We start from the raw sequence: 25,550 nt of genomic DNA on the forward strand, positions 1-25,550 counted from the left end.
CACCTCAACGCTGCTTCTCAACACACCTGTGCTTAGCAAACTGCCTAGTGTAATGAATCCCACATCATTTGCTCTTCCTTTGTCACGTACACACGTACTGTAAAATCACTAGAGGAAAACAGTAAGACACAGCAATCATAGTCACAGTCTTAATGCTCAATAATTCCAACACCATGTTTAGAAATAAGCTTTTATTAAGTAGATTGAGCTAGGCACTACTGAATTTGAAGAACAAGTACAGAAAAAGAAGTTCCACAACCAGTGCTAGTTATGTAACACTATTCAGTGGTTACTGATTTTTTGTTATTTAATATTCAGAATGCTCACCCTAAAATACATTGTTTTCCTAGTCCCAGTGAGTTTTCATTTGCTTGATTCTACCCTCTGTCAGAAATTCCGTTATAAAAGGACAGTTACCATGTTGCTGGCCAACTGGAAGGTCCACATTTGGTTCTAAAGCTTTAGGACAGTTCGAATGCTTAAAATGGAAAAGAAAAAGAAAAAAAAAAGTTACCAATAAGTCCATTTTCTCCCCTTCTCTGCCCTCCCTTTCATTGCTGAGACATACTTTAACATCTCTTGTAAGAATGAAGTTATGCCTGTAATATTTATTAAAATTTATTAAAAATCCTGGTTAAAAATTGGTTAGTAATGCTTGTTATAATTGGTTTTTTTTAGTCTCTCCCCCAATAAGATATACTCAAAATGGAAGCTTTTTCAAACTACGTGTCAGTTTTCTGTAGCTAGCCCAGAATATTGATCAGGAACATTAGTATTTACAGGCATTCCCTCTTTCAGCTGCTTGGAGAATCTTAAGCAACTTTTGCTATTAGTTTCACAGGACATGCTCGTGTAGGAATAAAGCATTGAAATGATGCAGAAGTTTGACACTGGGAAAGGGGATCAACTGCTGGATGAAATTTGCATAGATGCAGTGTTTCCAATTGTAAAAAGTACAAATGCAGTTACTGTTAACTGACTCATCCAAAACAGGAATACACATGAGATAAAGCAGATAAAGTTATTACTTTTGAGAAAGTTATATACTATACATCAATATGGATTGAGATCAAATAAAATACAAAGACTGTGCTGGTTTCTTGAGATAATGCTGGTAACTATTTATCCATCTGCAGGTGAATCTAAATATGGATAAACAGAGTTGCCTGCATTAGTGCAACTATGCAGGAAAAGATTTTCTTTTTTACTACAACATGTCTCCAATTTTTCCTCTTGTCCACCTGCTGATTCTTCTCTTCATTCAAAACACATTCTTAAAAAGTATGTGACCTAGTCTGCTAAATAGGCTGGTTTCTACTCTTAGAGGCACTGGTAGCTATCTCATTAAGAGTCTCTGAATTTCAAACAAATTACAGAGCATCTCATTAAAACTCTCATTTAGAAGAGGCCTGCTCTTGAAAAGACACAGCAGGACAAGCTTTAGCACACCTCAGGCTAATACTTTCTAATCTTTTCCCTTTTCGGTGTTAGATTTTAACCTGCAGATACCAAGTTCTGCCACAGTATCCCCATGTTGGTCCCCATTTTCCCTCAAGCACATCCATGCCCGTACCTGTACAGGGCTTTCTTTACAAGGATCAACCAATATATCCTCTGATAAGAATACTCTACTTTGCACTGCTGTTGCAGGTTGGTCACTACTTGCAAATTATACTGCTATAAGGGCAGCAAGGCTCATCACACATCCAGCAGGTTTTTTACCAGCACATCAGGTCACTTCAATGTGCAGTGGAGTTGGGCCTCACTTAGGAAGTTAAATACAGCTATGGCCTTAGTCTGCAGCATGAACAGTCCAAACTGCCATTTATCTTAAGAAAGGCAGAAACTGCTATATGTTAAGACGTACAAACCCATCATATGAATGTTTTACCCCAGTTCAAACTAGAAAAAAAAAAAAATTTTAAAATGTAGCATATTAAAAGATCATTCCAAGTGACTGATTGTGCTGGTAATCTACCCTAGGTAGTTTGAAAATATACTGAAATCTACTATTTAAATAAAATAGACTAATAGCTTAATGACTTGTAAAAATGTATTAATGTGAACTCCCCTTCAGTCTCTTTACGTTTCTTTTTCTGAGGAAGAATGTGTTAGTGATGTTAGGAGCCTAAGACTGACTTGTCCCCTTTATCAGCTTTGTATACTTGTGTATTTCTCTTACACATTGTTTCTTGCTTTTTACTCTCTGCTTGTGTTTTGGCACATGCCTAGAAGCTCAGAGAAAGTGTATTTGTTTATCTCAGAATGAATGTGCGTGGTATATGTCAGCCTTTATCCTCCCTATTTAAAACATGACAGGGCATAAAACATGGGCAGGGAACCTATATTTTGACAGTGTCTCATCAAGAAATGTCTTCTACACCTTTCAGTATTATGAACATTACCTCTTTCCTGTATGCATCAGCTCAAAAGCCTCATTAATTTTGTCAAAAGGCAGTGTGTGAGTCACAAATTCATCAACCTTGATCTTTTTGGACATGTAGTCAGTCACCAGTTTTGGTACATTGTCTACGCTCTTCCAGCCTGAAAGAAAGTATGCATTTGTTTTTCCCCTTTCCACCCACCTCGGAAAACAGAGAGAAAGAAAAAAAATACAACCCTTACATGGGCACTTGTGTGGTAAATACAAAAAGGAACTGAGATCAGCGACATATTTGTCCCTCCTGCTCTAGGGAGGCAGCGAGTAAGGAATGCAAGAGGACAGCTAGGTCTGGCAAGAGCACACGTTATCCAAACACATAAGTGCGCTAACCTTTCACTAGGTATTTCAGCATTCAACATAACAGCAGCCCTCGCCTAGGAAAGCATGCATGAGGCATCTCTATCAGCCCCTCTATCTCTGCAACACAACTAAATTTTGTATTAGTTGCAAAAAGGGCAGTGTAATAATAACATCAAGTTTGGATACTTCATGAACTTCAGCAATTACTGAATCCTAAGTTATCAGTAGCTGTAAAATCTCAACATGTTTTTAGTTTGACAGCAGAAAATGTGTATCAAGCACTTGTTGCTTTTTATTTTAAAGCTCTTCATAGCACGTTCCCATGTTAGCCCCACAATTTGCTTACTGATTAAGCAACACAAAACATGTTTATGTGAGTTCCCACCTCCCCAAAGACTAGGTCCTTTCACTGGACCAAACTGAACCAAACCTTCACTTGGTGATAGAGCAATCCCCCTATACCACTCCCTTAGTGCTGAATAGCATATAGTTATATTCTCTCTTAAAAATATGTGAGGTATCATACCAGTGTGTTTATTTGTAGCCTGTCTGTAGGAATATCAGATTTTAAAAGTGTTTATCTTAAAAGTCAACACAGCATTTACGAATGGCCTGTCAGTAGTACATTTCTTCCACAAGCAAAAGCAAGGCAGTGTGTTCTTCCCAGCTTTAAGGCACAGTAATTTATTTTTAGCCCATACCAAAAGAGAGTTACCTCCAAACGCGGTCCCTTTCCATGTCCGCCCAGTTACTAGCTGGAATGGCCGCGTGGCGATCTCCTGACCAGCAGCAGCTACTCCGACTATCACACTGACTCCCCAGCCTTTGTGGCAGGCTTCCAAGGCAGCCCTCTTCACAGATGCATAGGACAAAGCAGAGCGTTTATTGCTAATGTTTATGCTGCCTAGACTGGCACAGGTTGCACTTCCTTTCCCCCAGTTAACGAATCACCACATTAGTATTTAAGGAACAATAAATACACTGGAAATTACATTAAATTTTCCATTGGTTCAGACTCCTTATACTGTTAAAAGATTCACTTTGCTCTTTCTATATCCCATCTGGCTTCCAGAGAAGTCACTCTGAACTCCCTCTGGGAATTTGGATAAACTGTAATCAGAGACAATGTAGACCATGTTACTGACAGGTAGGAATGCTGTTGTAATTCCTGAAAACCTAGCCTTATATTCAGTAATACTTCTGCATTTCCAAAGGTTAAATTCATTATTTGAGGAATTAGGGAAATACTGAGTGGTCCTTGAGATTTTACTGTTCATCGCACAATATATTTTCTGTGGGCTTTTTAATTTTTGAACTGTCAACATATGAAAACTCAGGATTTCAAACAACTCCCATTAAGGAAAAAACTTTGTAAATTATAAGTGCCATTTTCAACCTCAGAAGTAGCATCTGCTTTCATTACATAATTAAGATTGGATGTAAATTAGCCTTTTAAGTCACAGCAGTTATCGTTACTATTTAAAAAAATAAATAAATTAGTATGGCATGTTTTCTGTAACAAGAAAGCAGCTCATTTTGCTATTTAGCTAAACAACTAAGTGGCAGCTAGCTATCCCCTCCCTCTACGTACTACTGTTATGCAAACACTCACCATGACTCCAACATTACCAATGCACTCAAATGAGTAGTCTACACCACCATCGGTCATCTCAACCAGCACCTCCTGTATGGGCTTCTTGAAGTCTTGAGGGCTAATGCACTCAGTGGCTCCAAACTCTTTGGCTTTGGCATACTTATCCTTGTTAAGGTCGATGCCAATGATCCGGGACGCTCCTGCTATTTTACAGCCCATAATAACTGCCAGCCCAACTCCTCCTAAACCAAAGACAGCACATGTAGAGCCAGGTTCCACCTAGGAATAAGAAAAGAGCCATGAGCAACACAGAGAAAATTCGTCCTTCCACATGAGTGGGAAACACAGGTTAAGTCGTCTGTAATGAAGGAAACATGGAAGCAAACATATATGGCTATGAGACTTTATCATAAGGGATGATTAGATATGGGAAACTACACAGAAATTTCATCCGAAAGCTCTTTAGGTGCTAAGCTTTTCTTTTTGCCCAAAGACTCGACTGCAGCTCTGTCTCACCCTGAGCTTCAAACTGTCAGAACAACTTGCAGCAAGATTAAGGTAACTTGGAAAAGTAATTTATATATAGCTGGTATCAAAAGGGATAGAGAACCTTCTACCTGGATTTCCTCTAAGGGGCATCAGGTTCCTTTAACCTGATCTGGCCTTTACGGAGAAGTTAGAATTTCTTAGCTAAACTTCACCAGTTGAAGAGGAAGAAGAAACAGAAATTTGGTTATCATGTTCACAGTCCTAATCTAGTCCCCAAGCTATCTGTGTACTTTGGTTCAGATATAGTGACAGAGAAAAGCCAGAGGCAACCACAGCCTTTACCTTAGCAGTGTTAACAGCAGCCCCATAGCCAGTAGAGATGCCACAACCCAGAAGGCACACTTTATCGAGAGGTGCTGCAGCATCTATCTTGGCTACTGAGATATCAGCCACCACAGTATACTCAGAGAAGGTGCTAGTCCCCATGAAGTGGTAAATCTGCTTTCCTTTGCAGGTGAATCTGCTGGTACCATCAGGCATGAGTCCTTTCCCTTGAGTAATTCTTAAGGCAAAGACAGGAAAGTACAGTCAGAGTCTTAAGCAGTAAATACTCTCACCAGACAGTACCCGTTAAGTAGCGCAGAGATGCTGTTGCATACTTGCACTGTTATTTTTAATCACTCCAATAAACCCAGGAGTTCACAGAAATTAGATGCTAAACTCCTTAAACTTTATGCTGTTAATTCCTCCATGGAAGCACTGAAAGAAATGAAGTTTATCAACATGCTGACCTTGTTAGCTACCAATGCTAACTGCTTGTGCCACAGTACCACACCCCCATCTTCATCTCCTTCACTACATTTCCCTTGAATAGCACCTGTCAACTATGTCACTGGGGTTTTTGTTCGGGTTTGGGAGACTTTTATTTCAGAATTTAGCTGGGAAGCAGGTGTTAAGGAAAAAAGAGCTTTCTGTATAATTCTGTACCACTTGACAGCTTTGGTGTTGACTCCCAACAGCTAAATTCCCTGAAGTGCTTCCCTTAAGTATGGATTAAATACAGAGTATTTATGTTTTCAAAGCTGTGGATACAAGCTAGCAGTTTACACCTTCACACACATGAAAATAGAGAAACAGGTTCATTTAAGGGAAGAAAAGAAATTTTAAGGAAGAATGGAAAAGTAGTGCATAACTGACTCCCTAAAACATGTACTCTCCAAGTCATTAAACGATGCAACAAGAGATTTATTCTTCAAAGATAATGCCTGTCAATTACTTTTCTTAACTAGAACAGGCATACGCTGAACAAATACTATACTGTATGTGAAAATAAAAACCATACAGACCTTATCTTCTGGCACAGATTTGTTTTAGGATTCTTACAGAACTTGCACTCTCCACACTGGGGGATGTATAGAGGGATAACAGTGTCCCCTAAGAAAAAATAAAAAATATTCTGTGGCTAGTTACCAAGTCAAGCAAGGCATTAGGTAAAAAACAGTTACTCAATTTTCATGGCTTTTATGTGAGCTTGTGTTCACTTAAAACCTTCTTTGTGTATTAAAAACCGTTTATGGTATAGAGTAGCATTGTTTATAGAGAGTGCTAGATAAAACACTTTTCTCATGTCTGAGCAGACAGCCCATCAGAGGTTCATCATTCCAGAACAAATAGGAATGTTACCATAAAACAAAACAACCCCAAATCAACAGTGAATAACACGACTAAACGTTTTTAAGCCCTTAAATTAAACCAAGAGGTAACAACTGTAATTTGAAAAAAATCCCTCGTGTAACTATATTGATCCAATTTCAAGTAACAAGTTGGTATGCTGGGCTGTTTCAAGCATTAAACCAAGAGCACATTGAATTGATTAGTGTTGTATCTCACAGACAAGGAAAATCTACCCAGGCATACACCCCAGAATAAGACAATATATGAACTCTTGCAATATAGCATTTCAGTGGCCCAATTTGACAGCTGACCTTGTAGCAAAGTAACACTTTCAAGGCAGGCAGAAAACTTGTAAGATATTTTCTTACCCGGCTTTACTTTTGTTACTCCTTCACCAACACTCTCTACAATTCCTGCTCCTTCGTGACCCAAGATCACAGGGAAACATCCTTCAGGATCAGCACCACTCAGAGTATAGGCATCAGTGTGACAGACAGCAGTGGCGACTATCTGTGAAGAAATACATAATCTGAGGCACCTTGGAGAACAGAATAGTAGCACAGACCTAATTATTTCCCTTTGGTTAGAAATTTAGAATAATTACCAGGACAAATTTGCCAATCCTGGCGGTGTTTGTGATATGGCCAACCTACTTTCACTCCTGGCATGTCACAGGAGTGCCAAGGCAAGGCACTTTTTCTTACTTTGAAAAATTAAAGTCATGATAGTACATCTTTTCTCATTCTCATCAACTAAATTCTGATGTTGAAATGGGTAGAAGACAACATCTGGTTTCCTAAAGCTAGAAATCAGTACTCCAAGTCATCTCAAAGTAGGTTGGCATCTCAGATTTGAAACAGCTAGACTCTTAAAGGTAAAATGATCAGAGAGACCACACGGAACTCAGTACTGCATAAACCCAGTTTAAGTCTTAAGCACCATGCAGAGACCCTTTCCACAGACATAAATTTCACCTTAATGTATACTTTTTGGCAGATATGGGCTACTGGAAAGTCCTGATCAAATCAGAAACTTTGGTATGGGGAATCCAAGAGACCAGTCACAGCTCAGCACCCAGTAACTTATGGCCTGACTGAAGTAAAATCCAGCGTGTTGCACAGCTGCAACAGGTCACAAGCTGCTGCCCTTCAAACAAGATCAAAGGTGTTCCTAGCTCAGATGGTTTGTGGGAGCTTAGCCTGTAACAACTGAAATTGATCCCCAAGACTAGCCATGGTCTTTAGACCGGACTCTGAAGTGAGACCAGTAGAAATTAAGTGTTTTTCATAAACAGAACATCTAAATACCATAATTTTCTTCTTTGTAAAGCCAGCTGAGATACTAATGAACTGATGCTATCCATTCAACATTTCTTCTGTTGGTAAACAAACTGTTCAGCTTTAATACTTAGCCTCCCAAAATACAATACATACAGCTAATGATTGATTTAATTACCTTGATACGAACTTCATGAGCTTTTGGTGGAGCAACCTCCACCTCCTCAAGAAAGAGAGGTTTACCTGCCTCCCAGGCAACAGCAGCCTTGCATTTAATAACCTAAAAGACAACAACAACAACAAAAGAGGACATCTGTTGTATGGTTCATTTAAAATAATTCTTGTTCAGCCAACTGAGAAAATGAGAGAAACACTACTGGCTTTTGGAAATAATCCCAGATCTGAAATTCATAATTTCAACGCAAAGGTTTAATTGCCCTACATTTGCTTTCAGGAAGCTAAATAATAATGAGTATGCCAAGATCTGAAATTTGGATGTCATGCTCTTATTGAGAAAAAAGTATAATAAACCCAGAAGTGCTTAGGAGATACTTGAATACTGCAGTGAAATGAGCAATAGGAATGGAAAGACTGCATAATAAAAAAGGTGGTTTAAAATAAGAGACTGGTATTCATTTGAGATGTGTTCCTTGAGCACAGAGTGTTCGAAGTTAAAAAAAATTCAGAAAGCAAACTGGAGGTCACATAATGGTCTGAGACCCACATCGAGAGTGAATTTCTTGCTCCTTATCAGCATGGCTTCTGAGTACGATTTTGGCAAGGAGATGCGCGTGCATACAGCTCCAGTGATGCATAGGGACCAGAGAGATTTTGCTATACAGTTATTGTCAGCCAGTTGTTGTGCACCAACACCTCTGCAGAGCCTGCGTGGGTTACTGTTAGCAAGTCTTCATTCACTGCTCTCAGCACCATGACAAATCCTGCTCTGCAACCACCCCTATACATCCCAGGAAGCTTTTCAAGCCAAATGGTGCAGAGCCTGGATGAAAGAGCAGGATTTGTGAATCTGTAAACCCAATCCTATCAACAGGTACGTACGCGCAACTGACTGAGGAAATCAGCAGGCATTACAGCTACACAATCACAGCAGCTTCAGGTGCTGCAAGGGTAAGCATCTGGAGTACCCTTAGATGTCAGTTTGTATTACAAAGCACGACTCCAGGTCTGTCCTTCAGGATAAAATGGGCAGGGTATCAAATAATCTGAATTTTGCTTTCTGACAGACACATCTTTCAGCAAATATGATATGCAATAGCTTCCTGCAGGACACACAGATGAGTTGTGAAATCAAATCAAGACCTTATCTACATAAAACCTGACAAAGAATGCTGTCGAAGACTTGACTGCTTTGGAACAGATCCCTTTGCAATCTACTCCAGAATAGCATCTGTCTGTTTTGGAATAATTCAGTTATACCAAAAGACTTGCACTGATTTTCTTTCATGCAAACAAGGTCTAAGCCATTGCGATGACAGTTGGAAATATGAAGCATTTCATAGCATGCACTATAAAGCGATATAAGAAAATGACATTTTGTGCATGCAAACTATCTGTGGTGTTTCTGTGGCATCACTGAAAGGGGACTAATGCAAATTCCCAAGACCAGACACACAGTCATCCAGCCTTTTTGAAATTTCACTCCCTGGAAGCAATAACAGCGCCAAGACCACTGGTTGAGCTTGCTAGGTCTGATTCATCACCTGCATGTATAGGAGAAAATAATGGGCAGTTTGTGACTTTCTGTAATATTTTTGTTGTACAATAAACAGTATCGGACTTTGCCAGAACCAGTTAACACCCTTGCTGTACCTGTAATAGCAGAACTGCAAATGTTTACCTTGGCTTAAACTTGCTAAAATAAATACTGCCAACCCTAAAAGGCCTGAAGCTTTGTAACACAAAACAGGTACCCATTCCTACAGCCGGCGGGGGCCTAGGTTGGACAGAAACACCCTTCACCTAGAACCGTGAATTCCCCTTACTCTGCTTTTTATTACCAGGGTAAATATCATAAAAATGCACTGAATGTGGCATAGTAACTAACTGTGGAGTCACACTACGGGCATTCGGTCATAATCTCTAAATGTACCAAAGATTTTGCCAGAAAAACTAAATTCAAAGCACGAAGTGCAAGAGAAGCCATCATTCAGTAAATCATTTACTGGTTTTCAACCCATCCCTCGTCCTCCCGTCGTGAAGTCACTTGCTCTCGTGCAAAAGACTGCGCATTCCTAAAATCTGAATTTCCACAAGCTTAGTTAAGCACACGATTAAGAAAAGTCTCCTTATGGGATAAATTCTGATCTTCCTAAAATTAACATTATACATCTGGAAGCATATTTTGAAACAGCAACTTCCGATTCAGAAACTTTTTAAGCAGCTCGCTTTTGAACCTGCAGTCAGCTCATACAGCCATAGAGGCCCCCGGACTATTCAGAGTGGATATCAGAAAAGCCCCATCTTCTGGCCTTTCAATATTCAAAGCTTTATGCCGTTGCTTTGCTGAAAACCTTGAAGCCAACAACTGGGAAAAAAAACCCCAACTTTCACCAGTTCTTTATTTTCTCTATTAATATATTAGCACAGGAACACAGCTGTTGAGTTGCCTGTAGCTACACGCACGATCAGCTACCTCACTCAAGACGAAATGGAGCTCTCGGCAGTGACAGAACCTGCCCTACCCGCTCCAAAACCGCTGCTGGCCCCAGCCCGCCTCCAGCGTCTGCACAAGCGAGACCACCCAGCCCGCTCAGAGCCAGGGCACTGAACAGCCGCACAGAAATTAAAGCAGTATTAAGTAGGTTTGGACTATTGTGGTGTTTTGAAAGCAATGCAGTACACTTGCCAGCCAATGGTTTTGAGAGCCAGCAGGCTCCAGTTGTATTGAAAACGGGCTGGCACCGCTGCTGGAGAGCGGCCTCGAGGATCGCTCTCGCTGCAAAGCAGCAATCTTTCTAAGCACGCACCCGTTCTTTCTCCTCCCACTCAACGCTCGCAGGAAGAAAACACACAGGGTGAGCCCTGCTTACCGGTTTCCCCCAGCACACCCATCTCAGCTGACGGTACGGGCAACCGAGCGTGGACCGCGGAGCCAGCACCTTCCCGGCCCCCTGCGCAAAGCGAGCCGGTTTCCCCTTCCTCCAAGCTCATTAAGTCACACCTGCCCAAAGCCCTCAGGAGACCAGGCCAGCTCAAGGCCTTCTGCTTGTTCTTCCATCACCGCGACTAACCAACGCTCTAAGCGCTCGAGCGGAACCCCCAGATCCAGAAAACGTGCACGGGGGTCGATTACAACGCACGGCGGGCTGCAACGCACGTACTTTCGTCCCTACTCCTGCAAATACTGGCGGCGGGAGCCTCCCACGCGAAAATAACGGCACCGGTCGCCGCCGCATACCTTACACGCGTAGGGCAGGCGCAAGGAGACGCCAGGCCAACCCCCGCGCCCCGACTTTCGCTAGCGCCACCGCCGCTCGCTCGCTCGCACCGCCACGTCCGGGCGGCAGCGAGCAAAACCGCCGAGGGCCCCGCAATCCCTGCCTCCGGGAAGCCTCCCACCGCGCCCGGTCAGTCACCGGCGCGGCGGCCGCGGGGCTCGCCCGCCTCAGCCTCCCCGGTGCGGGGGCTGCGGGCGGCGGATGCGCCGCGCGGGACCCTCCGCGCGCCCCGGGCAACGTCCCGACGCCCGCGCGCGCGCCCGAGCCGCCTCACCCCGCTCGCCATGGCTACGGCGGGCCGACGGAAGGGAAAGGCGACGGGAAGGGGATGCCGCCTCTCTTGCCGGCGCGCATGCGCGCTGCGCGCCGCCGCCCCCCCCCCCCGGCTGCGGCGCAGGGGTTTGTAGCCGCGGTGGGGCGGAGAGCGAGGCGGCGGGCGGGGAGGGGTTCGGCGGGGAGGGCGGGTGTTGGGAGCCCCGTGAGGGGGGCTGGCGCCTTCGCTCACCTCATTCCCCGCCGGGGTGGGAAGGCGGGGGAGCCCGCCGGGGGTTACGAGCCCCTTGCGGCGCTTTTCTTCCGACAAGCCCCGGTACGGGCGAAGATCTGGCTGTTTCCTCGCGGTATCCGCGGTGTTGCGTTGCGATACGGCTGGTTTTGTGGCTGCCGACCGCTGCCTCAACGTCTTACGGCGCAGTCCCGTCAGCCCGGCGGGCAGATTCGCATTATTCTGCCTGTGAGGGAACAGACCCCTCGTCCTGGGTAATGGGTCCGGTCCCCTGGTCCCGCCGACACCGGGTAACCCAGGCTCCCTCCTCAGTGGCGGGATGTAACGGACGCGGTCTGCGCCGCTCCCTGAAGGCTGGCGGTGTGTGCGCGTACGTGCATTCCCCCGGGGGGTGCGGGGGGGGAGTCCCCCTCTTGCAGCCGGTCTGGAGATACCTGGTAGCTCCTGCGTCTCACCTGGACACGGGTGGGAGCTGTCCTCGCGTCTCCAGCGTGGGTCCTTTGCACCTGGATCCACACTCGGCGGGCTAAACCGCAGTGGTGGAGGCTTTACTGGGCAGCAGTGTGCTTCAACGGGGGTGAAGGCAGCCCCCTTCCCGTGTAGGCTAAGGGATCTGCAGTAGTGAGGTGGACGTTTCGGCAGTCTTGGAAGCAAAGGGGCTGTTGCTTCCAAGATGGGATCGTTAACCTGCTCACGCTGTTGTTCCATTTCCTGAAGAACCTTCTTCCTCCAGGCAGGATAGGAAGGGCTTCTTGAGAGATCTGCAGACGTGGTTGTGTAAGATCAGGTGAACAGTTCTGCCATGGGCTGTGGGACTTTACGTGTGAGAGGTGCTGGTGCCTGAGGAATTGCAGGGTGTAACTAAGCCCCCCTCAGTAAGAAATGGAATTTTTATTTTCCAGTGACATGCTAACAAAGCTCAGCAAATACCACAGTTAGACAACAGCACCAGCTTGGGGAAAAATAAACTTTAATAACGCAACATAAACAACTATAGCATTTAATAAATTACAGAACATTTAATAACATAACTAAAATGACAAATTAAATCTGTAGGTTCAGGAAAGCTGACACCTAGCTGGAAGGTAATTTGGGCAGTGAGAATGCTATATGGGCTTCACATACGATGAAAGGTGTTGAGAAGGAATGAAAGGGCGTGTGATCAGGCTGTCTGTCCCATGGCCTTCTCGAGGCTTTCCACTAGTTAGTTCAGTTTGTGTTCACCAGCTACCGCTAAAACCTTGTTGTTGAAATCAAAGCAGGCCTTGTCCATTTCCTTGGTTAAATTCAGCTCTGCCCACCTCTCCTGTGAATCTCATGCTCTTGGTCACTCCTTGTTTATCAGTGCTTCCAAAAAGCCTCCAAACTTTTTATGTTTAGCCAAACTCTGCAGATGCTCTGCTTTTGTTAGTATCTCTGACATTCTGGAAACTGCAGGTACTGATTCTGGTAGACCAGAGCACAGATACATAAATCATAACTCCTTAATGCTCATTGTCCAATTTCAGAGATTAAAGTGGTTCAGGTTTTTTTTTCATTTTTCCTTTTCTTGCAGTTTTGTGATGCTGCCTCCACTGTTGCTGTTGTACTATTGGAAGGCCCTAGACATGGTAAGTGGTTTCACAACTTTCTATTCTCAGTACCATGCAAGTAAATCAAGTTACCACACTGTGCTCTTGACTGAACTATCTATGCTTTGTCAGGTGTGTTTCAGGTTTATATGTATAAGTCCTGTAGGTGAGGGCTCCCAGTGCTACTGTGGCTTTTACATTGGGTTGGTTTTGGTGTTGTTCTAACAGATGTTACATGCTAATCAGGAACATGAGTTTGGATTGAGAACAGAGGAGGGCTTGGAAGAACTGTGAGCAGGTGAGAGAGAGGCCTCGCAATCATGTTTTTGCTTGGAGGATGTTCTCTGTTCTGTGTGGTGAGTGGGGAGAAAGCCCAAAACAGCTAGGGATCTGCATTACTCCCCCCCCCCCCCCCTTCCTTTTTTTTTTAAATTGTACTATTGTGCCCATGCTGGAGGCATTAGTTTTTAGCAAGGGTTTTCTGTATCTTAATTTGACTTTGAAGTACAAGAAGATGCAGGGCAAGAAGTCACTTGCAAGCTTGGCAGCCAGTATATGCTGAAAGAAAATGCAAGTGATCTGCTAGGGTGCTCGTCCCGGGGCGGTGTGAGTGCCAACAGCAGAAGCTGTCCGTATGCCACCATCAGAACTAGGAGGTGATGGTTAGGCACTGTAACTGCTGGCTGCAACCTCACACACTGGTGAACAGATTGGCGAAGCATAGAGAGGCTGGAGGTAGGCACTGACATGCCTACCCATATGCAAAACTGAAATGCATTCACACAAATGTTGCCTGGTTTATTTTCCCCAAAGAGAAATGGTGCTAGATTGACCAAGAGGTAGTTTTTCTCTCATTGATACAATTTGCCAAATAAAGCCAGTGTAATTTAAGTGGTCTTAATAGATATATTTAATCAGAACAACCCCATTAAACCCGGGATAAGATGTGCACAGGTTTCAGCTGTAGATGCTTCAGTGTAGCAGTCTTTTTGTGGGGCATTGCTCTCAAAGACATCCTTTTGAATTCTGATTTAAGTTTCCTACATTTTTCTATGATGTACTGAAGGATAATACTTGCATAACATTCAAAAAAACAAGAAATTCTTGTCATTCTTCAAATCAGCATCAGTTTATTTTTGTAAAGTACAAATATAGCTGGTTGAAAAATGGAAACATTTAAAAAATCAAAATTGTTTTCATTTAAAGTGTTCAAAGCTGGTTGATATTTCTTTGGATAATTCTTAGTTAATTAAAATATTCTGGTTTTGTAAATACAAATACAAATTTAAAATATTATCCAGTATTTCAAGAAATGGTTGGTTCCAAAGGAAAAACTTTAGGAATAATTTCACTAATTAATCCTTGTATAATACTAAAGTATACTAAAGTAAAATAACTTTTCTAAACAAAGGCCCATGTTAATTAGATGTATTCAAAATAAGTATGAAAGTGACCATGACAGTTTTGCAGCAGAGATACATGAGGCTGGGGTACCGAAAGGTTTTAAATATTTTAGATTTGGAAATAAGTCATTTGGGGAGCTTTGTGATTAAATATTCTCAGGTATTTGCTTTCAATGAAAATCAAATAAAACACAAAAACCTGGTCTTTTATGTGCTGATTCTAATATGTTAATATTAAACTAACTATGCAGGGGAAATTTTAAAGATAAACGTGGAAGAAGGGTTATGCTGGCACCTCCTTGCTTGCACCTGACAGCATTTTCTTCTGGTGTGTATAAATGTCTTTGCTAGTCTTTCAAACATAATTATTTGGTCAGCTGTGAAACCAGTGATGTTTTAGGAATCAAGCAGAATTTGAGGAGCTCTCTAATAACCTGCTGAAATTCGAAGTCCTGCCCAGTTAGTGATTGTTATCAAAGAGGCAGGAGAATCTCCACGTTACTGCAAAGTTAGCAGTAACACATTTGCTCGCTTGAGGAAAGGGACAGCTGAACGGCTTCCCACTGGCACTCGTCACGTCGCAGCTGGTAGCAGAGCTTAACCATGGGGCTGGCAGAATGTCCTGTGGAGCCGGCAGCTGCCCACCCGTGTGCCCACACACACCGCTCTGCGCAGGGCAAACCTCGGCCACGGGTGTCTGGTCTGGTCCGGGCAGGTGCCTGAGCTGTGCAGAAATCCAACTCTTCCACCATATTCAGAAGCTGGTGGGCAGCAGTGACAGGTAACCACCAGGTGGCACTGCTATAGTGACAGAACTTGTCACTGTTCAGAAGTGCTTACACAATTTTTCACGTAGCGACAGTTCAAAATAATTGGTAAAGTGGAAGTTACAATGGACTTCAGGCAGAGTTATTTTATAGCAATCAAATTTTGTTTCATGTAGGTTTAGATCTTTTTCAACGAGGAAAGTATTTTTTTTGTCCCAATCCTGCACAAATCTATTTATGTGTTTTTATTTATTACAGAGTTACTAGGCTAACTGATTATTATTTTTGAGATTTGTCACTAGTATAAAATTAAGGCTGTGCAGCCGCACATGCAGGATTAGGGAAACATATTGTTTATTGGGAGGAACTTCTTGTAGTGTTTTCTTGGTAGGGAAGTGTTAGAACTCAATTCAAACATTTAATGAGTTATTTTGGTGTCATCTCATTACCTGCAGTCTTATTGTTTTATGCCTAAAAAGTAGTTAAGAGAATTATAGGTAACTTTTATAGCAGGGCAAAGTGAGTTCTATGTGCAGAAGTTACTGTAAATTGGCAGACAAGATGGAATGAGTTAACCTTTGATAACTCATTTGTGCGTTCATCATGTAATTGCTGATCATGCTGAGGGGTTTCCAGAAGTTCAAAGGGCTATGGACTGGGATAAGAGTTGCTCAAAAGAGGTCGAAAGGCATTATTGTGCTATGGGTCCAATGTTCAGCACCAAAAGCAGGGTCTGTTTAGCAGAATGACCTGCTCACAGTGGCGATCCTGTTCTCTGGGGAAGATTTTGCACAGTTGTGCTGTAATATTCTGTGGGACTTGGTGCTGGAGATATATTAAAAGTACAACAGCATTTGCAAAAATGAAACCACATCCATGTATGCATATATAAATGTTACATGATAGTAAGAAAGTTATCTACTGCTTTATATAATATGCTTCAAATAATATAGTACTACTGTACCTTATTACCATTCAATGCTAACCATTCCATATTTGTGTGAGCTGCACTTTTTAAAATACATATTAATTCTTAATATATATTTATCAAATATTAAATAGTAAATCAATTTGTTAAAAATGGACCAGTCAGAAATAAGGCTTAAGTTCAAGTGACAGTCTTCAAAAATTTGAGATCAATCCTTAGAAAAGAAGGACAGTTAGATTGCTGCAACAAAGAAAATCAACCATATAAAAGTTTGTTTTAAACTTAGGAAAAAAGCCCAACCCACAAACACAAAACATTGGTATACGGAACTTGGATATGTATAGTATTCACTTATTGTCTTTAGATGTTCCTGTTCCATTAGAGCTTCGAGTAATCCTGTTGCTGCGGGCTGTTCATCAGCTTAGTAGCATTGCTCTCCTTTGGCAGGCTGTGAAAGTGATAGTTTAATTGGTTGGCTCAGTAGCTTTTTTGTATCCCTGTAGAAACTGTCCTCATGCTGAAGAGAAATTTGGGGAAGTTTTCTTCCCTTGCTCTTCACTAAATTGTCCTTGACCCAGATAAAGTCACACTAAAGGAGAGTAAGACAAAAACATTTGTGAAGACAAAGTATTTTCAAACATCCTTCAATAGAGACCTCTGTGACCTGTTGAATGATTCTCCCACCCAATGCTTCTTGTGTCAGCTCCAATCCTACATATTTTCTATTATATAAGCTGAAAACCTTATTACTCTATCCTGTCAGTTTATGATGGTTATATAGTTCAGCAATGAAGCTTTTCCGGCAAGGTAGAAGTTTGCTCGAAGTTACTGCAGTCAGCTGGGGTGTAGACGTACTAAGCCCTAGGTTCTGTAGGCTAACTCCTCTTCAAACTCTCTTCCTGTTGCCTAAATGCCCAGACACATACTTCAGTTTGAAGGTGGAATACAGACTTCAGTGTGCTTTCCTCATAAAGACTCAGCACTAGGTACCTAAAGCTGTGGAAGTACATAGCCTCATTGACTGCATGTTAATTTTCCTTTTTAGATATGAATTAGCAGTGGGAATGAGGTTTTCTTGGAGCATTCGAATATGTGTCTTTTTTTTTCTTTCTTCTTTTTTAAATGCATCCAAGATGATAGACACATAAGATAGGACAACAAAATATTCAGCTTCTATGATTAAAATATGCCTCATGAACAGTGTAAGGCAGATTTGATTTCTTGATAACTTACCTCTTTCCTGCAATCATAAGGTCAGAAGCATCATTGATTTTTGTCAAGTGGCAATGTATATGATACCAAGGCATGCAAATAAAATTTCATTGCCATATAGTTAAACACCAGCTTTGGTACACTCTCTACGCCCCTCCAACCTGCAACAAAACCCATGAAGCCAAGTTCTGGTAACAGTGAACAAACTGAATTTAATTAATAAATCAGGTTACAAGCAAAAACAATTTGACCCAAGATTAGACACCTGCCTGATTTTTTGCCTGATTCCCTACTTTAGTTTTCAAGCCAGTGGTCACACTTTCTTTCCTGATGCTTTTCTTGCCTTATCAGCCACATAAATATTTCACAAAAGCTATTAAATCCGATTGATGAATGTTTTATGAGTACAGGAAATTCATTGAATATATAACATCTCTCAAGTGCCTAACTGATGCTGAGTATTCTGTATCTGTCCAGGTTACATACACCCACCACACTGAGCACTAGTATAATGACACAGTAATATTAATAACCTGAATACTCTGAATACTGTATAAAACATGCCCCAACAATCCACTTTTTTTTCTTGAGAGATACCTGCCGAACAGAAGAAAAGCGCCAGACCTATTACTAGTTAAATGGCAGATCTATGCTAGTGGTGGTTTTTGGTTGTCTTTGCTATGAGTTTTGGTTAAAAAGTAGTGTTTGGTCAGGATACCTTCATTGCTGTGTTAGGAGTCAAGTGTTAGTTACTCCACAAATTGCTGATTTGTAAGGGGTCAACTAAATCACAAAGCTTTGCATATTTTTTTATTTTAAGTATCACATGGTTTAGTTTTTGCTTGATGAGATGACAACCCAAATGACTTTAGTAATATCCTGGAAAGAGGATATTTAATACATTAAACGCTGTTACACATCCAGTTACACTCTGAAAATGAAAAATTTCTTTGTTGTTGTATTCAGGTGTGTGACTCAATAAACCGCAAGTCTGAATGCTTTATCGCATCTTTTTATATCCAGTGTTTTAAGAAACTGGGAGGCAAATGTGAGACCCTTATAAAGGTCTTGTTCTGATAATCACTTCTAGAAATGTCAAGCCTCTTCTAAATATACTAACTGCTATTCCTGCTATGTTGTGAAGGAATCTACATTTTAAATAGAATACATATCCTTTTTTGTGTCTACTTTTTATTTTGTATCTTTCCAAATTGTTTTTCTGTGTTTCTTTCTCCTGGATACCAAAGATTATTTAGAATTAGATTTAGATTCTTGAAGCATGTGTCATTTTGTTACTCTTATTTTCTAGTATGAGATTTGCAGATTTTCTGAGTTGTAAGTTCAGTTTCTGAGGTTCCTGGGAGAAAAAAAAATCACTTTTGGACTGAATTATAGTAAGGTCTTAAAGTAATTTAAAATGAAGGCTAGTTACAGTGCATCCCTCTATACATTGCTGACAGAATATTTAAATAAACAACATATTTGGTAATGATCTACTTGAATGTGCAGTCCAGTATCCGTAAGTCACTGGGTATTATATACCATCTTGGGTCCCTTTACATATGCTCCTTTACCAGGAACAGCCCTAATAATATCCTCAAAGGTTATTTCCACAAAACTGTAATGGATTCTAAGTTTTGAATGTTTGTGAACTGCAAGAGCAAGCTCACCCAATTAATGAATGTGCGTGCTTATAGTTAATAAATCTAAGGGAAAAAAACCCAAAACAATCAGTGATGCAAAGGCAATCCCTTACCACCTCCCACCAGGAGACTGATGCCCAGGCAGTCTCTGAGCAACAGTTACCTTGGAAAGACTACCTCCCAGTTTTTATTGCTGAGCATGACATTATATGGCACAGAATATTCCTCAGGTCAATCTAGGTCAGCTGTCCCAGCAGTACTCCCTTCCAACCATTTGTCCACCCCAGCCTGCTTGCTGCAGGGAGCAGAGTGAGAAACGGAGAAGCCTTGTCACTGTGCAAGCACTGCTCAGCAATCGCTAAAACATTGGTGTCTTACCAACGCTGTTTTGGTCATAGCTGTAAAACACAGCAAGATATGGGCTGCGACGAAGAAAGTTAATTCCATCCCAGCCAGACCCAGTACAACTCTGTAGGGCAGGGCATGCGTTTCTATTCTGTATTCAGGGTGCCTAGCATGATGTGCTTTTGGTCTTGGACAAGGACTGGCGGTTACTGTGTAGGACTACTGAGTGACATTGCATTGGTAGAGGAATGCTTTGTCAGTGTCAGTGGAAGAACCTGTGTAACTGGGGCAGTTCTGGTGAAAGGGCAAACCTGGGAACTGTCAGATCAAGACTGGAATAGGATATATTGAAGTTAGGTGCCTGCTCTTCCAGCCTATTAGGGAGTAAAGGGGTTTTCTGGATGTTGCTTTTGAATGCAAGTATCTAAACTCCATGTATGTACTGTTTTGGAGCTGAACTTCAGTTAGTGATGGTTTGTGGCACTACTGTACAAAACAAAACATTTAGTCTAAGCCCCTCAAAAATGCAAAAGCAATGACAATACACCAACCAAATTTCTGAAAATTGCTACTGCAAGCATTAGTATAACACTCTAACATGAGTAAGTTCTATTGTATTGTTGATAAATTATTATTATAGTTATTACTATTGTTAATTCCTTCAGAACAGAGAAAAGGCTATTTTTGCTGCAAGTTAGGTGCCAGTTACAGTTTTCTCCATTTGAACTGAGTTTTTCAATAAGATTTCACCTGAGAAATTCAGACCATGCCATTGTAACCCAGCTTTCTTTTATTGCAGTTTTTTTTAATCATCTAGGGATTTATAAAAATCTCCATGACTTCTTTAAGAATTAATGTTTGGGACATAAATACCCTGGAAGCCTTCAAGAAACGTGCTTAAGTCCACATAAAAGCTTCAGCACTGGTTCAGTAAATAAACACAGATGTAACATAATAGAAACATAAATTTTGCATGTGAAAGCCAAAACACATTATCATCTGCTTATCACCATCTATACATGGATAAAGTACATCAATATAAGCCTCAGTGCTTAGTTGCTAAAGGGGATGAATTCTTGCTCAAAGCAAGAAAAGGAACTACAGAGATTTGAATAGCAAAATACTGGCTGACAAGAGATGCTGTTAATACTATTCTGGTGATAAAAAAGATAAGAGGATAAAAATTATATGCATTTCTATTGAAACACATGTGTTTACTAAAACAGACATTCTGATGTACAACAGAGGACTTTCTCTGTCTTGCATTAGCATGCAAAGCCCAAAGGATGTGAAGAAAGCCAAAACAAAAATAAGTACCTTCCTAATTCTTACCAAAATTAAAACAAACTAAGACCCTTCCTGCATTTATTAAACCCCATAGAGCAGAAAATCTCTCAGCAGGTTTATTACAAAGGATGTTTTCAAGAGATAACCAGCCTTTATTGCAAATGTTTGATTAAGTTCAAAGAAAATTTGTACTGTGTTTGTTCTGGAATATGGCTTCCATCTCAGTTTGTGCAAAGTTTGGGTAATATGATTTGGGTAATATTATCAGATTAGTACTGGCATAAAGCTACTAGTAGTGTTGTTACTGACATGTCTTTGAAACATTGACCCTTTGACTGAGAAAAAGGAATGTTGCCTCTAAGTAAAACAAAAATGAAGGTAACTGAGTATTTCTAAGGTACAGGTCAAAATATGAAATTGAGAATTCTGAAAAAAAAATTAAAAAATTATCAGCCCAGGTCCTAATACTCGTGAGGAATTATATAAGGAAAGTAGGGAGTTTCGTACCTGCAAGTGTCAAATGCGTGTCATTTCCCACTGAAATTGGTGACCATTTTTATATGTCATGCAACTCATGTATGAAGATAAAAGCATCCTTACATTTCTGCCATGTTTTATCTGTGCTGTAAGACCATGTTGTACCATCACATGATATTGCTTTCCTTAAAGTCTTTCTTTTTTCCCAGCATATGGTGATAATTGATCAGAATATGTGCCAATCTGATCAAGAATTTAATTGACACTGCCTTATCTTGTTCTGTAAACTATGTGATCCAGACTAGGACCATAACTGACTTCTTACTCTGTGTAACAATCAGTAGCAAGTATCTAAACCAAGCAGTCTTAAGTGTTGCAGCAGAAAATCCAATTCAAGTAAAAACATTACCAGGATTTCAGCTGTTACAATTTGACTTGTTTACTGCAGGTCAAAATCCAGATCAATGGCTTAGACATCAATCATTTAACAAGTGTATTTTTAAATACAAATTTTGGTGAGAGTATCTTAGTATAGCTAAGTAAGTCAGTGAGTAATTGCTCTTAATGCTTTTCTTTTTAATTCTTTCCTTATGGAGTGTTGCTTGTATGGCAAGGTGCCAGGGTACTCTCAGTTAGAGCAACTGCCACCTCTGGAGAAAGCCATTTGCATTCAAGTGTTCATGCAAAGGGCTTATTCACAGATAAAAAACTTAAGTGGTTGTTGACAGAAGAGTTGCTTCTGCTGATTATCTAGATGGTTGCTAGGCTTCTCTTTACTTTAGGCTTTGTAAAACCTTAATCACACAGCAAACAGAAGGAAGGAAAGGAAATTAGGAGAAATAAGTATGTGCTTAGTATATTTCCACTCAGAACTCACAGGAACCAGCAAAGACCTTCACATATGCTTTAGAGATGTATCATCCTGCACAGCTCGTTAGGTAGGATAGGATCAATGGAGCAGTGCCTGGAACAGCAGCAGATCTCTATGAGAGTGTTGTGCATGAAATGATGTGCCTGAGGGGCTTCTTATACGAAATGCTCTAATTGAATGTAAGATGCAATTGCAATAAATCTGAGTCTATTCCTTTGCTGCTGTAGGAACTGTATCATGTAGCCCTTATCAGAAACCTGTCATGTTCTGTGTTAAAAATAGGAGGGGTTACTGCCATTAAGATTATTTACAATAGTTTGATCTGATTAGTCTTCTTTTAATTTCTAGGCTACTTTCCCCCACTTGTTCCTGTGCAAGCAATGCCAGTTACTGCAAAAAGTTTTCCCCATGTTTAGTGTTTATACCCTTAATTTATTTTTGGAAGGTAGCCATATCCTTTTACCCTCCCTTTTGTTAATCTGGGTAAGCCACATGCTTATAGTTTCTTTTAGCATTGTGGCTTTCTTTTCTTTGGCCCTGCTAGTAGCATACCTTTGCATCTCTTCCAGTTTGAATTCATTGTCCTTGAACATGGTTATACAGAAGTTCTCTACTTGTTCATCCTGGTAATTTAGTCCCAAATAACTGAAAACTGAAGCTAACACATCTGTGCAAGAGATAAATTATTGAAACATTTCTGTTGTTTGGCTGTGTTATGTAATAACTAACCTATTTCTACTGAGCTGCTTTGTGTCATTTCTGTAGTCTGTGTATTTATTGTATGAGCTGTAACTGGTTAATTTCTACAATACGCACCTTCACACCTCACTAAAACCATGGAAGAAGAGGTTTTGATACCAACAACTATGGACCACAGTCTGATCTCACACCAGGCTAATAGTATGGCTAAGGCTAGAATCTAGCATTATAGGAAAAGAATAATGCTTCAGTAAAACATTGTGGTTCACAGTTTTTCCCAACTAATTGAAAAATATACTTGCAGTGTGAGTTTCTATTTATTTCCCTTGGACTCACCTCAAGTACTGGATGCCAAAGCCTCTAAATAAAAACTAAAGGGAAATTTCTATTTCTTAGGTTTGAAAAGACATGCTGTCCTTTGTCTCATTGGGTTCAACAAAAGGAAGTGTAAAGTCCTGCACCTGAGGAGGAAGAACCCTATGCACCAGTACATGCTGGGGGCCACCCAGCTGGAAAGCATCTTTGTAGAAAAAGACCTAGGGGTGCTGGTGGACACCAAGTCAAACATGAGCCAGCAGTGTGCCCTTATGGCAAAGGTGGCCAATGGTGTCCTGGGCTGCATTAGACGAAGTATGGCCAGCAGGTCGAGTGAGGTGATCCTTACCCTCTGCTCAGCACTGCTGAGGCCACACCTGGAGTGCTAGGTCTAGTTCTGGGCTCCCCGGTACAAGAGGGACATGGAGGAAGGGTGCGAAGAGGGCAGAGCCAGACTTTTCTCAGTGGTGCCCAATGATGGGACCGGAGGCAGTGGTCACAAACTTAAACACAGGAGGGTCCATCTGAACATTATATGGTTAAAGTCGTATCTGCAGTCCTGTCAGGAGCTACAACACAAGCCATCCATGCACAGTATAGGTAACTTTGATATAATTTGCTTCAGTTTCCATATTAATGTTGTTAGTGCTGCCTGGTAATGGTGCTGGGTAAAGAAGGGAATTGTTTCTGTCTCTGGGAGGTGTTTTTCTTCCAGTTCACTTGGAACATGAAACCTGTGTTTCCAGCCAGGCTTGCCAAGTTGTGTATTTCATAATAGTCATGGTAAAGGGATTCTGCTGCGTGTTCTACAGGGGTAAATTGTGTTATATACAAATAAAATGTAAATGATGCTACTGAGAGCTGTACTCATTGAGGTGGGCAGTTCCAAGGATTTCCATTGTAAAACAGATGAGTTGGCTGTTTCTGTGGTACTGTTCTATAAATAATTTCTGTGAAACAGAGATTCTGTGTACACCTGTAATTATTGACTTCTTGCTTATGACTTGGATGCCCCAAGCAGGCTTTTCTTCTCCTGTAGGAGGCCTTGAAATGAATTTATGAGAACTAGGAGCTTTCAAAAACAGAGGTGCTCCAAGCAAAGTTTTGAGGACACCTTGACTCTGACATTGTGAGCAGTCCCTGGCTCTAAAGGCAGAGCAGGAGGAATGGGGGATAGAGGTGCTAGAAGTTCGTATTAAGAAAGAAAAGACAAGGTCAGGCAGCAGTGCTAACTATGAGGTATGGGAGGGGTGTCAACACCGAAAGGGTTGGAGGGTAACTCCATTAGGTTTTCTCAACCAGATGCTGCTTCTGATGTGATTTTACTGTGGAAGGGTGTTTTCTACACATGCATATGGCTATAAACAACTTGCATTCAGGCTGTGTGCACAGTATACTCATAGCCAGGCATGCTTCCAAATCTGACAATGACGTAACTAAATTGTTCCAGCCAACGTTTGCATCACTGTATATGATGGTGCAAAATCAAGACATGCTTTCTGTAAACTTAAATATAGATATACACAATATATATGTACTATACATGCATACGTATAAAAATATATCCATGCTGCAACTTCACCAAAGTCCCTATTGGCTGCTCAGTCAACATAGTTACAGTAAATCATTGTGGCTGAGGAACAGATTCCCTGAGAAGAGACTGACAATCTGCAGTGTTACTGTAGAACAGGCACCCAATGTGATGAGTGTTGTCTGCAATGAGGTTTTTCTTTTTTCCTGGTCTCACCCATAACTGCAGGCTCCTGACAGTCCTCCATGGGACCCATGGCAGAAGTCCTTCTGGAGAAATACTGTTTGAATGCTCCACTGTCCAATCTATATTGAATCTTTTGCCACTTATCACTAATCCAGTGAACTGGAAGTTAAACACTGGAGAGAGGCTCACTGGATTTAAAAAGTACTGAGTGAGATACAATGGCCAAGTTTTCTCCAGCTGCTGAAGTTGATGCTGCTTCAGTGACATCTGGGGGTTTTTTTGCAGAGGGACTTTGGGATTGCAGCAAAGTATACGTTTATGCTAGAAAAGTTCATTGATCTTATATTTCCAGACAGTATTTTAGTGGAACTATTAAAAAAAATAAATTCAAGTATTATTATATTCCACAAGGGGATATAATATGGAACAATGTTTCTGTTTAGGGTGTAAATAGAATAGTGGAAAAAGTATTTCTCCTTTTGTATTTTACTAGGCAAATTTGAGAAATTCAGTCCATAGTATATTGGCTAAAACAAAACAAAAAATAGATCAACATCCTAATATGAAATGTATTT

The 25,550-nt window shown here is 41.2% G+C and overlaps 2 protein-coding genes across 4 annotated transcripts; one reads left to right on the forward strand and one right to left on the reverse strand.

Annotated features, from left to right (window-relative positions):
- Positions 1–176: 176 nt before the first annotated feature.
- LOC115340783 (alcohol dehydrogenase class-3) lies at positions 177–11,612 on the reverse strand. 3 transcript variants are annotated; one of them, XM_030012812.1, is made up of 9 exons: positions 11,510–11,612; positions 7,956–8,057; positions 6,869–7,010; positions 6,173–6,260; positions 5,169–5,388; positions 4,356–4,616; positions 3,459–3,594; positions 2,406–2,544; positions 177–478 (listed from the first exon to the last, which is right to left on the reverse strand). In XM_030012812.1, the coding sequence occupies exons 1-9, from the start codon at positions 11,519–11,521 to the stop codon at positions 454–456; spliced, it is 1,125 nt and encodes a 374-aa protein (XP_029868672.1). In that variant the 5' UTR covers positions 11,522–11,612; the 3' UTR covers positions 177–453. The 3 variants fall into 3 exon arrangements, with proteins under 3 accessions (XP_029868672.1, XP_029868656.1, XP_029868665.1); XM_030012796.1 differs by lacking the exon at positions 11,510–11,612 and adding an exon at positions 11,119–11,224; XM_030012805.1 differs by lacking the exon at positions 11,510–11,612 and adding an exon at positions 9,402–9,431.
- LOC115343912 lies at positions 11,564–24,112 on the forward strand. Its single transcript, XM_030020494.1, has 3 exons — positions 11,564–11,968; positions 13,296–13,350; positions 23,340–24,112. The coding sequence occupies exons 1-3, from the start codon at positions 11,564–11,566 to the stop codon at positions 23,645–23,647; spliced, it is 768 nt and encodes a 255-aa protein (XP_029876354.1). The 3' UTR covers positions 23,648–24,112.
- Positions 24,113–25,550: the final 1,438 nt, after the last annotated feature.

The sequence above is a fragment of the Aquila chrysaetos genome, chromosome 1 (assembly GCF_900496995.4).
Source record: "Aquila chrysaetos chrysaetos chromosome 1, bAquChr1.4, whole genome shotgun sequence".
In the NCBI taxonomy this organism is placed as follows: Eukaryota; Metazoa; Chordata; class Aves; order Accipitriformes; family Accipitridae; genus Aquila; species Aquila chrysaetos.